Source organism: Brachyhypopomus gauderio, chromosome 11 (assembly GCF_052324685.1).
Source record: "Brachyhypopomus gauderio isolate BG-103 chromosome 11, BGAUD_0.2, whole genome shotgun sequence".
In the NCBI taxonomy this organism is placed as follows: Eukaryota; Metazoa; Chordata; class Actinopteri; order Gymnotiformes; family Hypopomidae; genus Brachyhypopomus; species Brachyhypopomus gauderio.
The window spans coordinates 23,649,217-23,664,603 of record NC_135221.1 but is presented as its reverse complement, the minus strand read 5'-3'; the positions used below and the strand labels follow the sequence as shown (position 1 = coordinate 23,664,603).

At 42.2% G+C, this 15,387-nt stretch overlaps 2 protein-coding genes across 9 annotated transcripts in view; one reads left to right on the top strand and one right to left on the bottom strand.

Moving 5' to 3' along the window:
• The window catches only part of thoc2 (THO complex 2), a 29,161-nt gene extending 22,450 nt beyond the window's left edge, over positions 1–6,711 (top strand). Inside the window, exons 17-22 of one of the 2 annotated variants that reach the window (XM_077022790.1) lie at positions 3,527–3,631; positions 3,871–3,937; positions 4,139–4,278; positions 4,979–5,049; positions 5,358–5,405; positions 5,936–6,711. In XM_077022790.1, coding sequence (XP_076878905.1) covers positions 3,527–3,631; positions 3,871–3,937; positions 4,139–4,278; positions 4,979–5,049; positions 5,358–5,385 — 411 coding nt within the window. In that variant the 3' untranslated portion in view covers positions 5,386–5,405; positions 5,936–6,711. Of the gene's footprint in view, positions 1–3,523; positions 3,632–3,870; positions 3,938–4,138; positions 4,279–4,978; positions 5,050–5,357; positions 5,406–5,935 lie in introns of both variants that reach the window. The other variant, XM_077022789.1, reaches the window with a different exon arrangement.
• A 4,335-nt stretch (positions 6,712–11,046) lies between these two features.
• The window catches only part of gria3b (glutamate receptor, ionotropic, AMPA 3b), a 102,960-nt gene continuing 98,619 nt past the window's right edge, over positions 11,047–15,387 (bottom strand). For 2 of the 7 annotated variants that reach the window (XM_077022792.1, XM_077022796.1), the window contains 3 exons: positions 14,200–14,314; positions 12,481–12,728; positions 11,047–11,605 (listed from right to left, as the gene is read on the bottom strand). In XM_077022792.1, the coding sequence (XP_076878907.1) occupies positions 12,483–12,728; positions 14,200–14,314 (361 nt within the window). In that variant the 3' untranslated portion in view covers positions 11,047–11,605; positions 12,481–12,482. Of the gene's footprint in view, positions 11,606–12,480; positions 14,315–15,387 lie in introns of those variants that run through there. The other 5 variants (XM_077022795.1, XM_077022794.1, XM_077022791.1 and 2 more) reach the window with 4 other exon arrangements.

Sequence of the window (15,387 nt, the reverse complement as noted above, 5' to 3'; positions counted from 1 at the left end):
CATATGTCATAACTTCCCTTCACTTACTCCCCCCCCCCCCACACACATACACACACACACACACACACACACAGACACACACACAGACAGAGACACACACACACACACACACACACACATACACACACACACACACACACCAAAAAATCTTCTCCTCTCCCCATTGTGCTAATGTCATTTCTCCTCCACAATACCCCCCACCCCCCCACCCTCCCCCAGGTCTATACTTTCCCAAGCCGTCTCCATTCTTCTCGCTCCTGATTGGACGCTGGGCCCTTGCTCACTCTGCTGTTCCACAGCTGCCTTTTTGAACAGCTCCTGTCAGCTGGCACAGAGATAAAAGCATTTTTGCTGTTATGGTCACTGAAGGCAATGGCAGGATATTTGAAAATATGCTGATGGCATCTCTCGCGAAAGCAATCCAGCTGAATGTTGAGCAGGCTGCTCTTCCTTCTTCCTCTCTCAGGGCTTTCAAGGTGTTCCCAGATATTATCTGTGATTTGATGTTATTAAATAAACATCAGATCTGTTGTAGGCTAATGGTCCCAGCATGACTGTGGGAGATATTGTACATTCCATATCACATCAAGCCATGTGTGTGCTATTCGGTTTTTTAAATATAAATATATATATATATATATATATATATATATATATATATATATATATATATATATATATATATATATATATATAAAATATGAAGTTTATTTGAGAAAAGGGGAAAGAAAATCCCGTTTATATAATCTAGTTTATGTCCAGTTTTGTTTCGATAACCAACGACAGTACTGGCAGTGGTCAAGCCCAATCAAGTCATTTTTATTTGTATATCGCCTTTTACATCGTGTTGTCACAAAGCAGCTTTACAGTCGCATGGGTGCAGATCCCTAATGAGCAAGTGGCAAAGGGAAAGTCCCTAGTTTTAGGATGAAACCTTGGGAGGACCAGGACTCAAAATGGAGGCTGTCCTCCATTGGGTGGCCCAGCTGGTAGCGGTCCATACTTATGGTTGTGTGTAGGCTGAGCAGTCACTCCAGTGTGGGTGTTGGGCCTCTGGTAGGGGAGTGTGCAGTCGCTCCAGTGTGGGTGTTGGGCCTCTGGTAGGGGAGTGTGCAGTCGCTCCAGTGTGGGTGTTGGGCCTCAGGTAGGGGAGTGTGCAGTCTCTCCAGCGTGGGTGTTGGGCCTCTGGTAGGGGAGTGTGCAGTCGCTCCAGCGTGGGTGTTGGGCCTCTGGTAGGGGAGTGTGCAGTCGCTCCAGCGTGGGTGTTGGGCCTCTGGTAGGGGAGTGTGCAGTCGCTCCAGTGTGGGTGTTGGGCCTCTGGTAGGGGAGTGTGCAGTCTCTCCAGCGTGGGTGTTGGGCCTCTGGTAGGGGAGTGTGCAGTCGCTCCAGCGTGGGTGTTGGGCCTCTGGTAGGGGAGTGTGCAGTCGCTCCAGCGTGGGTGTTGGGCCTCTGGTAGGGGAGTGTGCAGTCGCTCCAGTGTGGGTGTTGGGCCTCTGGTAGGGGAGTGTGCAGTCGCTCCAGTGTGGGTGTTGGGCCTCTGGTAGGGGAGTGTGCAGTCCCTCCAGTGTGGGTGTTGGGCCTCTGGTAGGGGAGTGTGCAGCAGGAGCGTTACTGCAGGGTGCATCTTCAGCCGTGTTGGGTAGGGAGCGGGAGGTGGTGCCTGTCCAACACCATGTAATCTCACCTCACTGTGTGGGGCTACAGCTGCTTCATATCCACTTATAATCTTTATGTGTAGTCTTGTGTAGACGATCATTTGATGATGATCTCATGATATACTTTTGTAAATCTTGAGCTCTATCTACTCTTAACACTAATGAGAAACATCCAGTCCAGTCCTTGGGCAAGTAGTAATATCACCATCTGTACACACGTTTCAATTACGTTAGCTGGCTTACTGTCTAAGACTAGGATGTTTCACAGACTACATCAGATATTGAATTGGGCAATGGCCACAATGTTAAAAGAGAAAAACAATTAAATACTACAGAGGCATTTAGAGAACAGTGATGCATACGATGGGCCCAATTTAAATAACCTCTGAATGCCCTGACCAAGGTGCTCTAGGATCTGAGCCAGTGTTGGTGAGGTTCCTGTAAGTCTGCTTATTTGTCAGTAGAAACAAAAGTCCAAGGTTTCAAATAGTTGTGACAGGGGAAAAGGGCAAGTGTGTTTTATTGTGATAGGCAGAAGCTGAAATGGCTGAATTAGACGGAGCAAATGTCTTTGAATGTAAATGACGACGTGAGCTTTTAGGGCCACCGAGCTGCAAGCATCCAGCCCAAGCTGGTGATGTGTGTGCCTCTGTCTCTTCAAGCCAGGAATCCTCTGGCCTAATGGTCATCATACCAGCCTGCTGTCCTGCTGCCGTGTGATGGGCAGTATAATGTGGTAGTAAGTGTTGGGATGACTGCAGAGAAAAAAGAAACACAGCAGGGAAATTTGTATGAAGTTTTGACCTCGTTTGAATGTGCAAAGATGTTACACACATTGGGCATGAGAGAATTCTGCAAGGTCCCTAATTAGCCAACAGAAATGGACTTTAACAAGTTGGAAGGCCCTTGTGTCACTCCTTCAGCTCCTCCTCCTGTAGCTGCAATCACCTCTCTCTCTCTCTCTCTCTCTCTTTTCCCCTCTCTCTCCTCTCCTCTCCCTCCCTCCCTCCCCTCATTCCTCTCTCTCCATGCTTTGTTTGGTTTCTTTTGCTTATTGTCTATTAGCAGTGAAGACCTGTGGTGGCGTTCGAGTGTGTGATATCATCTTAGTAGCTAACACTGACAGACTAGGACTGTTGTCCATTACGGAGCCCCTGCCTGTAAGCACACGCAGCTGTCTTCCCCCACACGCACCCCAGTCGGGCCAGGCTGTTCCTCACGCCTGCTCCTGTTTACGGCAGGTCTTTCACGGCACGCCTAACAGCCTTCAAATGATCAGATCCTTTCTCGTTAGCGCTGGTCTCTTGTCTTTTGCTGATTGCTCGGCTCTGTTCAGATTGGACTGTGGAGAGTTTGTCGAACGAGCTTCTGTATTGACGGGGATGTACTGAAGATGTAAGCTACACTGGCTGGCAGTGATGCCACATATTGGAAGTGTTGGGGATGAGATGGCGAAATAGTTCCCTTTTGAAGGCAGTGTGGTGGTAATGAAGTCCTCCACTAGAGGAATGCCAGTCTGCAAGTATTGAGATTAGAGCTTTCGTTTGCTGCTGAAGAGAAGTCGCCCATGGACAGCTTTTGCTTTCATGGTTCATGTGATGTGCTGATGAGATTTTTCCCCCTTTGGCCAGATTTGTTTTGAAAATGACGAATAGCATCAGAAACATTGTTATTCGTAGCACCCACTAGTTGTAAGCTAGACATGGAATGCATGTGGCCAGGTGATCTTTGTTAAAGAAGTGCCTGCTGGATGGGAACCTGTGGGCTCCTGGCTCACTTCCAGGTGTGAAGTGTGGAGAAGGTACCCCAGCCGCGCCGGCCCACGCTAGCGGCGTGAACCCTGCCGCTAACCCTGTCCTCCTCCACAGCAGCATCACGCCAACCACAGCGCAGGCTTGTCCAAGGGCGAGGCCGACAACCCCAGGGATCGCTCCAAAGAGAGGGAGAAGAAGGAAGAGAGGAAAGAACGCAAACGAGTGAGTCCTCCACCGCCGCCGTCTTGCCCTCAGCTGCATGGCGGGAGAGAGAGAGGCGTGGTGCCGCCGGCCAGACGCAAGGGCGGAGCCTCACGCCGGCTCCACACCGCCCACTCAAACTCATTCCTCGCCGTCCGCCACACGCGACCAGAAGATATCGAGCCCCGGCAGCGCGGGAGACCCAGGAGGAATCACCCACTCCGTTTTGATTTTCTTCTCCCCCCCCCTTGTGTGTGTAGGACTACACGAACAGCGACCGCGAGATGAGCCAGGAGACCAAGCGCCGCAAAGACGAGAACGGAACGAGTGAGTTGCAGACATCCTTCCTCCTACATTAGCCTCACACTGAGAGGGAGGCGGAGGGGGCGGGCTGATCGCTCAGCGGCCCCGCCCCTGAGACCCGCACTCACGTGCATGTCTGCGCACACGCCTGCTGCTCCTCCTCCTCCTCCTCTTCCTCACTCCGGCTGCGCTCTTCTCTCGTCCGCCCCCGGATGCCCCCCACAGACTCCTCCAAGCACAGCAGGAGCGCCAGCCCGCCGGACTCGCCCCACTCCAACGACAAGGACAACACCAAGCGCTCCAAATCCACCAGCAAAGACAAGAGTGAGCTGGCCAGACCCGACAAGACCTCCGCAGGCAAGAAGGTACTGGCACGCGGCCCCTTGGGTGGAGGAAGCTCTGGAACTGGAGCTCCTGGAGATACACACACACGTATTTCTACTACTGTTAGTTACGTCATTTTAAAGACAAAGTCTTCCTGCCCTCTTTCCACGATCTTGCATCTTCATTTCTGTCAGAGCAAAACTGCCCTAGTAAACTGCTTTTTGGCATCAGAATTGTTGTCAGAATCTAGTCATATTCTAGAAGGTGGTGTTTAGTGAAATTAGGCAGAATTTCTGAACGTTTATTTCACTACTACAAAGATATTGGAGTTAATTGGTGTATTTTGACTCCTAATGACTCCTATCAGCCTGTATTTATTGGTTAGTTTTTCCCTGCCTCTATCTGCAAATAAAACATTACTGAAACAGCAAAATCCTTATGTCCTGGAACCTTCGCAACCTTTGTGTGCACTCACACCACTACCTCAATGCTGAGGTCCACTTTATCTTTGCTGCTAAGCAAAAGAGGACTGATGTGGTGTTGGTAACTTGTAGTGAATGCAGGATGCTGCCTAAGGGTTAATGTTTTGTAGACATTCTCTTCTCCATTCAGCTCCTGGAGTGAGCCGTGTAGTGTTTGTGCTGGGGAGGATGGAGCTGTGTTCTGCTAACTAACAAAGGCTCCGGCACGTCTTTGAAAGTGCTCTCATGTTGCCTCATTTATTTGCTGTTCTTGCTTTAGGAATCCAGGCATGACAAAGAAAAATCGGAAAAAAAGAGAGACAGCACCGGTGCAAAAGAAGACAAAAAACAATATCCTTTGAAGTTTTAGTCATTAGTAAACGCACCACCGTTTCGCTTTGGGGTTTCTGTAAACAAACTGAAGCCCCTCCCCAACAGCCCCGAAGCTTTGAAACCTTTACAGCATAATTTCACATGAACTTCCCTGCAACTCTGCACACTGTTCTCTCGCTCTCTCTCTCTCTCGCTCTCTCTCTCTCTCGCTCTCTCTCTCTCTCTCTCTCTCGCTCTCTCTCTCTCTCTCTAGCGTCTGCTTTTGTGTTCCTTGCATGCTCAGTTTGTGTCCCTCCAACGTGATTCTTTCCCTAACATTTTTGTACCCATAAATCATCCGAAAAGCACAGATAATGTATGCTGGCAAGATCAAGGTGAGACTCACTGTTCCTGTTCAGCTGTGCTGGTGTTTTGTGCTCAGTGCATCTGGTCTGTAGCTCGTCTCCTTTATTGCACATGCGTGTTTAAAAGGCATTAGCTCATTTTTAATTAGCCTCTGTCTTGCCACAGTACTGCACTTGTTTCAGCATTTCAGTGTTTTTCATGTGACGAGTAGCTGTAAAGTTGTGATGACTGTGATTATATCTTGCAGGTTGTGTAAAGTTGTGATGACTGTGATTATATCCTGCAGGTTGTGTAAAGTTGTGATGACTGTGATTATATCTTGCAGGTTGTGTAAAGTTGTGATGACTGTGATTATATCTTGCAGGTTGTGTAAAGTTGTGATGACTGTGATTATATCTTGCAGGTTGTGTAAAGTTGTGATGACTGTGATTATATCTTGCAGGTTGTGTAAAGTTGTGATGACTGTGATTATATCCTGCAGGTTGTGTAAAGTTGTGATGACTGTGATTATATCTTGCAGGTTGTGTAAAGTTGTGATGACTGTGATTATATCCTGCAGGTTTCCCTCTTGTGAGCGTTGATGAGCAGGGGCGCCTCCTCTCACCTGAATCTCCTTTTAGCCCCGTTGGCTTCTTCCTCCTCTTCCCGTCCGTCTGAGCGGAGGACTCCTTCACACCTTGGCCACTTCTTTCTGTTGGTTTTTTTGTTTGTTTTTTTTTTTTGCCTGCGTAGATGCTTTTGTTGTGTTGCCTAGAAATGTTGTAGCTTGTATTTTAACCTGCCATTTTTTATTGTGATATTTTCAGTGCCGCGCTGAAAGTTCATTTCCTTTAAATTTTAGCACAATGTGCTGCTGTTGTTCAGACGGAGATTAGGAATGATGTTGCTCTCAAATTTACTTGTGTTTTTAATGCCTGTCAAATGGCCTCTTTTTCTTTCACCCTTTACCTTCTCAAGCAATCGACAAGCATTTCTGCCTTGGTTATTTATTTTTGTCTCCTCCTTTTTAATCCATATGTGATATTTAGGCTTAGGTGTGTGTTTGAAGCAGTAAGAATGGTCTATTTGTATATTATGTATACATTAAATAAAATGGTTACTTGTAATACATAATTTCCTGTTACTTTCATTTCAAATGTTCCTTAAGCTCCTCATTGTGTGTTAAATCACGTTTTTAAAAGATTTGTATAAAATGAATGGCAAGATGGATTTCTTCATAAATGGACAACAGAAAATGGAAAGTGTTCATCACTTTGAGAACTACTTTTGGAATTTTTAATCTGCTTAAGTCTACCGGTGTATGCTTTTTTTTTCTAAATAAAGATAGTTTTCTCAGTTTGTCATTCTGCTCTCTTTTGTGCTTTAAGACTTTGCTGACACGATGCCTCTTCCTCTGGGTGTCTCCAGATGTGTCCAGGAATTCAGGGCTGTGTGATTTTTGCTTGGTTCAGTCATAATGTCTTTCCGGGTGCTGCTGCTGCTTCAGGACTGAGCCCAGGTGGCTCAGGTGTTGCAGTATCATACCTGTCATTCACACGCATAGATGGCATGAGGCACCTTTGTATAATACGCAGATCATTTTTTATGTGTGTCTGACTGCTGCACACTGCACAGGATTTTGAACTAGTTCAGTTCTTCATGGGGTAAAGTTATATTTTCAGGTTTTCCAAGTACTACTGATTAGATAGGAAATCTCCAGCCTTAGTAATGGATGCTTGACTAGGTTTGATTGTCCAAGTCCTGCTGGAAAATGAAATTAGCATTTCCTACATTTCCATCCTACACAGTGGACCTACACCAGCAGATGACATGGCTCCCCAAACCATCACTGATTGTGGAAACTTCACATTAGACCTCAAGCAGCTTGGATTGTGTCTCTCCACTCTTCCTCCAGACTCTGGGACCTTGATTTCCAAATGAAATGCAAAATTTACTTTCATCTGAAAACCCCACCTTGGGCATTCACCTGCTGGTTTGGGTCCACTTTGTTATATGAAGACCAAAGTCAGCGCAGCCGTCTACCATACATTTTAGAGCACTTCATGCTTCGCTCTGCCGACAAGCTTGTTGGAGATGGAAATTTCATTTTCCAGTAGGACTTGGCACCTGTCCACACAGCCAAAGTACCAAAACCTGGTTTAATAACCACAGTATCACTGTGATTGGTCAGAAAGTAAAATCCCATAGAGAATCTCTTGGGTATTGTCAAGAGGAAGATGAGACACCAGACCCAATAATGTAGACGAGCTGAAGGTGCTGTCAAAGCAACCTGGGCTTCCATAACGCCTCAGCAGTGCCACAGGCTGATCACCTCCATACCACGCTGCACTGATGCCCTGACTAAGTATTGAGTGCATTTACTGTAGGCTACATAATTTTCAGTAGGCCAACATTTCTAAAATATTATTTTTTAATATTATAATTTTATAAGATAATGACTTGAGTTTTCATTAGCTATAATAAACATTAACAGAAATAAACACTTGAAATAGATCACTGTCATGAATCTATTAATATATGCGTTTCACTTTTGGTATTGAATTACTGAAATAACGTTTTGATGGTATTCTGATTTATTGGCATGTACCTGTAGTCACACATTTGTTATCTACACATGAGAGAAGAATTGGCTTTCTTTGGTAGATTATGTGGTGTACTGGCAGTAAGAAGACGTAATGATTTGTAGTTATCTTCAAAGTATTTCCTTGCCTACTTAAAATGAATTGTTTAACCTGGCTGTTAATTAAATATTTAGTTTTAGTATTTAGTGTATGTTTAATTTTGTTAAACTATTAAAAGAACCTAATGCTTTGCATAATTTGTTGACTCCAGCTCTGGGTTTAATATGCTTCAGCCTTTGAGGCATAATTCGTCTTTGTCAAACAGCACTCCTAGTTGAATACTATGAGGGTCTATACCCCTCTCATGTTGGGCATGTGAATAGAATTGGAGCTAGGGTGTCTTTATTACCATAGCTGATACATATGGGGTTGCTCTGACGTGTGTTGGGGATTGACTACGTCAGAGGCTTTGTGTATTAATATTACACTACTAGAGTTCAGTATAGGAAGAATCTGAATGGTGTTCAGGTCCAAAGTTTGGTGACCATGTGTTTGTGCTTCTCCCCAGTGTGGTGGTGGAAACCTCACAGATGTGTTCATAGTGACAAAGATTTTAGGAGTAGGACAGATACATCATACTAGGGCTTCAAACTTTGTAATGAGATGTGACGTTTTTAGTAATAGCAGGTTAGCTCATATCATGATGTACTTGGCAGGTTCAGACTGCAGAGAAGGACGATGGTGTGAGCAGGCGTAACAGCAACGGAACTGGCAACATTTATACATCTACGCTTGTGCGTCCATCCATAAAACATTGTTGTAGTTTCTTCAAATCAATGAGAGATGTTCAGTGCATTTTAGGCCAGGACCCTGGATTGGACGTGGAAGCCAGTCTGGTTTGTGAAGCATTTTTATGTGGCTATGAGGTAATGCTTCTGGAGAGCTGCCCTGTCACTATCCAAGGATGATCCAGTTGTAGCATTTTGTCAGAAGCTGCCAGATTCATCTCTAAAATATCCTGTAACGTGACAATCAGTGCTGCTATGTATCCTAATAAATGTGTCATGTGGAAACACCCTCCCCTTTTTTATGTCAAGTCCCGTTACGTTTGTGGCACAAAAACATTCTTTACCTTTTCTCATAGACCATAGATATGTGTATCACATCTATGGTTCTTTATCATTTACGGACCTAATACTGTAGATAGATATTTCACGTCCGTGGACATTTTATTTAAAACACATTGCCTGATTTATGGGGACCAAGACCCATTTGTCTCCCTTGACCTCCATGCGGATAGATAAGGCTAGGTTGTTGCTCTGGGTTTATACCCTGGTGAAACAGCAAGTCATGGGTGACCACTTAACAATTCTTAAATACCATATTAAGATATTGTATGATTTATAACTCTTAAGAATTTCTAGGAGTCCAAATAAGTAGCTATGACTCATTTTTGAGAAAAAAAATTCGGAATGATTTTTTAAATTAAACCTGAAATAAGATTACATTTCTCCTGTATTACAAAATCAAAACGGTTATTGACACTGATGTTTTCAAAGGTTTTTTTGTGTGTATGTACTTCACTGAGAGTGCCTATAATCCCTCGAAGTGGGGGGTTCTCTATTACGTGTAATTTATGTGGTTAGTTTGTGCAGAATTCAATTCTGCAAAAATTTAATTAAAAAAACAATAGCTCTCTGGACATTTAATTCAGCTGAAACCCAAGCTAAATCCTCTCACTCTTTAAATTAAATTTAAATTTAAGTAAAAAAAAAACCAAGTGCTCTACATATTTGTACATCACTTGACAGCAAATTATTTTATAAAGCTAGACACTGTTTCTACGTGCTTCACAAGCAACAGGAAAAAGCCAAAAGAACAATGTTTTCTATACAGATTTTATTTACAAAATGTATTAAAATTCTTTGTACAAGGCCTCACTAATGAGGTTTCAGTAAGTTATACCCACGCATGCATTTCTTTCTTTTGTCATCACTAAGATACCTGCTAAGATGATTTGGGTCAGGATGCAATAACAGGGAAAGAAGGTAAAGTGTTAAATTGAGAACTGACTTTTTGCTCTTGACCAACTCAGACTGAAGGTAAATTCCAGGGCTTAATAGGCAATCACAAACGTGCAATAAAAAATGTTTAGAGAAAATAAACAGGGTGTTCAGCTTTGAGTTCTGGATACTGCTAGACATTTCATCTAAACAAATGTACATTTCTTCATAGTCTACATCCCTTGTTTACTTTTTAAAATCTTTTTTGTATATAAAACTATCTTCCCACAGTTTCAGGACCGGTATCCTTCCTAAAACCTATGGAATCACAGTTTTTCCTTTCGCTCTGATAGTGAACACAAAGTGTAACAGCAACATGTAAATGTGGTAAGCTTTTAGGACATCCCACCTTTATAAATCTACTTAAAATGTTATTAATGCTAATTTACTAAGTAGCTCATCCAACACTAAAATGTTCATAAAATGAAACTAAAAACCAAATCTGGTTGTGGATGTATTGGGAAAATTTCTCAGTACTCAATTACTACTTTTTAAAGCCATATCTTTACTCTTGTATTGTTGTTTGTCTACATTTAGATAATCAATTTCATGTACTTTAACTTGAGATTGTTGAGCTGGCTTTGAAAAGTCCACAAAAAGAAAACTAATGTGACTACATACCCCTTTTTTTGAAAGGATATACAGTGTGTATATATGACTTTGTGCAACATCTGCACATTACTGCAGATGAACCTTTAAGTGTTCACATCTCAGTTTTTTTCTTTGTACATTTTTGGTCATTTTAACATTGCAGGATGTGCATTTTCCAGTATTGATTGCCAGATGTATTATATAGCTAGCTCCTGGTGGGGGCTAGGACATTAACGTTTGTTAAAAGTTTTGTTAAAATTTAAATTTCCAAGAGATCAGCAGCACCAAAAAAAAAAAAAACCCACTAATAAATAAAATAAAATAAATAAATAAAAACTCAATGATACTATCAATTAACAGCATATAATTTTATAATCATATAATCTTACTCTCTCACAATAAAGTTTTCTAGTTTTAAAAAGTTCAGAATTTGATAAATTAGCTTTGATCAATGACTGTGATTGTGAAAGCAAATTTACAGTTAATGAAATACAAGGTTGTTTTTTTTTTTGTTTGTTTTTGTCTTTGTTTGCTTGTTTTATTTCCTTGACAACCAAATCCAGCAGCATTCACATAACATAAAACGTGCTGTCTCCAAAACAGTTTTCAGTCAGTCTGGCTCTTGGAAATGTGCTCACAAGTGATGGCTTTGTTTCTCAATTTCCATGGTGTTATGTAGTTCAAGAGTTTATTCACAGATGACAATGGCGGTCGCGTTTCATGTGTGATTGGAGTGATGTAATGTCACTGTGATGAGCATTCGAGTGATTCTCAGAATGTTCCATAAGGCACTGAAGGAAACATAACCAGGTTCTTCCCATAACAAGTCCACTCGTGTCAGTCGCTCGGATAGCCATGTCTCGTCCTCTGGGCAGCATGTTCTGAGTGGATGTGGATGGAGTGGTGAGGGGGGAAAGAGGGCAGTCCCTCCAAAGATCCAGCCATCACTTTCAAGGCTTTCTTGTCAGAATCATTAAGGGCAAAACAACAGGCCACAGAGTCTCTGCACCTGCTCTGAAACAGAAACCAAGCACTATATGAGGACACTACATGGGGACACTATATGAGGACACTACATGAGGACACTACATGGGGACACTATATGAGGACACTACATGACACTATATGGCAATTGTGCTTTGTCATATTCTTTGTCAAGTGTTAAGAATATAATGGGATCAATAGAATTATTCCTCTGTATCAACTTTTAGTCAGCAAAATTGAAATGGCACACGACAAGATGCAACGATACAATCATGAAAGAAACAATTGAAAATATGAGAATCTGTAAATGACGTACCAGCAGTATGCTTATTTTCTTGAATATAGGCACATGAAACATAGATTATGTGACATGAGTACACACCTAAACACCTCTTGACATAATGCCTCAAAATACTTAAAGGAATAGCAATTTTTATAATGTTCTCAAATTGAGAGTTCAGTATTCTTTACACTACAGTTATGCTCTGAAAGGAACAGTAGCTCATAACAGATGGTCAGGCCATCTCTCTGATTCGCCCAGCTCAGAACCCTGCAAATGTTCCATTAGGAACATATCGTTTCTTCAGAACACAAACACCATTAATGAATGTGTTTCTACGGTGCCACGTCTGATGCAATGGTCTGAAAACATCGTCTGGGTGATGGGCAGCTCAGCTGACGTTTATTGAGAATGTAAACAGCATTTAGCAGCCTTTGCAAAATCAGCTTGTATGTATATATCACCACCACCCGTTCATTAAAATATGAAGAACTCTTTTGGCTATTTTTGATGGAACACTCATGAACATAAACACTTAACGTGTGATCATGCAGAAGCACCACAGGTCTAAGTGAGGACATCCAGGAGGGTCTATAAGTGAGGGAAAGGTCTACTTGGTCCATACCCCTAGATCTTCACGCTCTCTGTCCCGTACACATTGTAGCCTTCTCGGTATGTAGCAAAGTTTTGAGTGTTGGGTGGGGGGGCGGGCTTAAAGTTTTGGCCACTCTTTTCAAGTTTCAGCCTTTTGGCTTCTGCACGTGACTTGTAACAGAACTCTATTAAAGCCACCATCATAGCCAGGCCCAGCCCGCCAACCAGAATATAGAAGACTCCTGCTACATTGCTCAGGCTCAGAGCACTTGTCTTGTCCTAAGAAAAGTGAGGAAGACAGTTAATATTTTTTGCATTGGTGAGCATTTGATAGAAAACATTGATTCTTCACCCTATTGTAGAATAACTATTATAATATTTTCTCTGGCACAAATATCAAACAGTACTACAGGCACTTGGGCACCCTAACGTAGTAAAACCTCCAATGGTGCTTCTCCCAGTGGGAAATCATGTTGATTTCAAAAGGGACTGAGCAAACCTATAGCTAGAGGAATATGGCATGTAAGCACAGCTATGAATGAGCTAAAGTTGACTTGTTGATCTGGTCCCCCCACAGACACCAGGAAGTCTGAGGACGTCCATGGTGCTGTAGGTAGAGCAGCACTCCACCAGGAGGCCAATGAGTCAATGTGTCAGCATAACGCACAACTGGTGAATGCTGTTAGTTTCATGTTCTAGAAATTTCTAACCTATCTCTTCTTCATGTGTTTGAGGAAGCTGGTCAGGTCCATACAGGTCCATCCTCTGACATTAACCCCTCCCTTAAAAACCTCTCCCTTACTAATCCGCTCTTTAAAAAACTTCCTGAACTTTCTTTGTAGTCAAATTAATATTTTGACATATTTTCTACACCAAAATACTGATTTTAAGAATTTGATTGAACCATTCTGCTGCTGCTTATCTACCAAACTTATACATTAAAAATTTGTTCATAAGAGTTTATACCATTTGCAGTTTAACCCTATGAGCTGCAAACATCCATAAAGTTGGCCTAAAAAGATTGTAGTGATGCTCCTGGATTTAAATGCTTGTTAACAGATCATCACCGTAGGTAAATCTCAGAGGGTTAACAAAGAGGTTTATTACATTTTTAACCTCTTGTGGCGTGCTAACAAAAACGTTCATGGTGACATTTCTGTTTCAGACCAAACCGAAACTGGTCTCAACAAGGCCTGAGTAAGTTAGGCTGAAACAGTTTGCCACACAATGAGACATTTTGCTCCTGTTCTGCAATACAAGAGGATAAACAATCTAATAGACACATTTCATGCAAATAAGTAGCAACATTAACAAATCAAAATTTTAATTAAAAGTTTGGTAAATAGAAACAGCAGCATAATGGTTTTGTGTCAGAAATGTCAAATGGAAGAAATAAGCAAAGAATAACATTTGGAATATTAAAGATTGAAATATATGTTTCAATTGCACATTTACTATTTCCCCACACATTTCAATATCAGATGTATCATTAAAAGTGTAATCGAAATGTTTCAGTGGAAAAAATACAGTAATAGAAAGTGATCTATGTACTTTTGAGCAATAATGAGTATTTTATTTGGGGAATTGTGCAAAAGTTAGGCCATTTTAAGTTCTTTAAAAATATGGCCAAAAATCATTCAATATACTCTTACACATCAGATAAAATTAAGAAATACTTGGCAACTTTTCTTTGTATGTGAACAATAGGTCAAAATGCAGTTTTGTAATCAGAAGACCTGCAGTGACTGACCTTACTTCCCGAGTCCTTGGTCCCACATTCACCCTTATCGTACCACCATTTGTTTTTCAGCTTGGCTAAGATGCCTTGTTCACTGAGTTTCAATACTGCAAGGTTTACAGGAGTTCTTCACGTGGGAAATAACATAAATAACATTATATTATGTTATTTTATGTTATTCAAGTCTTATCTACTTCATACTTTACAAAGCGATAAAGCAGGACTCCTGGCCATGTTTCAAACACACACTGGCAGACATGCTGACTATTACCTTGTGTCCAGCAGAGCTACGCTAAGGTGCCAGGACCTACCCATATCGCTTTGAGTAATCGGCATACACTGTTAACAGAAGAACAGGCAGGTTTCTGAAGATGCAACCTGCTGATCTATAGAAGGAGAGGAAATGCATTTGTTTATGATACAGACAATCAGATCAACCTGCCAAGTCTGATCTAAGCTGGAACCCTCTATTGACTGACAGACAAACAAAAAATACCAGTAATATTTTGTGCAAGCTGAGGAGAGTTGTTAAAAACAGAGAGAAAGAGAGAGAGAACTCGGGAGTAATTCGATAAGGCATCACAGACGTGCACACAATGCAATTATAGTTAAAAAAAACCCAACTGAAGTTGATATTGATAGAAAGGAACAATAAAGTAAAGGTACACAAGCGCACACCAATTGAAGTTAGTATTAAAAAAATAATTTTCTGTGTACTGACTAGGACTTTAAAAGTTTGTTAATCGTACTGCTCTTTACCTGCATAATTCAGTTGTTTTATTGGTCAAATGCAAACCCTGCTAGTCACAAACAAGCCAGTCGTCCTCTACGCCGGAGACAATAGGAGTGGCTTAAACATTCACCCCTGTGCTGTGTCCACTCACTGAGAAGTGAACTGCTTAGTTTGTGTTGTGTTTCATTTTGTCTTGCGGAGAGACATTGATTAACAGTATAATTATCCTATAAGTGTTCCTTGTGACTGGACTAAGAAAACCAATCATAGGGAAGTGATGGTAACAGTGTGCTGGGGGGGGCGGGGGGGGGGGGGGGGGGCGGCCTGACTTATGATGTCGGCTTCTTACAGGTGGCTTAACATGTCTTCCACCCCTCCCCCTCACTCACTCACTCTTTCTATCTTTTCTCTCAGCTTTTTTCTTTCTTTTTACAGCTGGCTATTGTGGCTTGGCTCCAGTTTAGCCA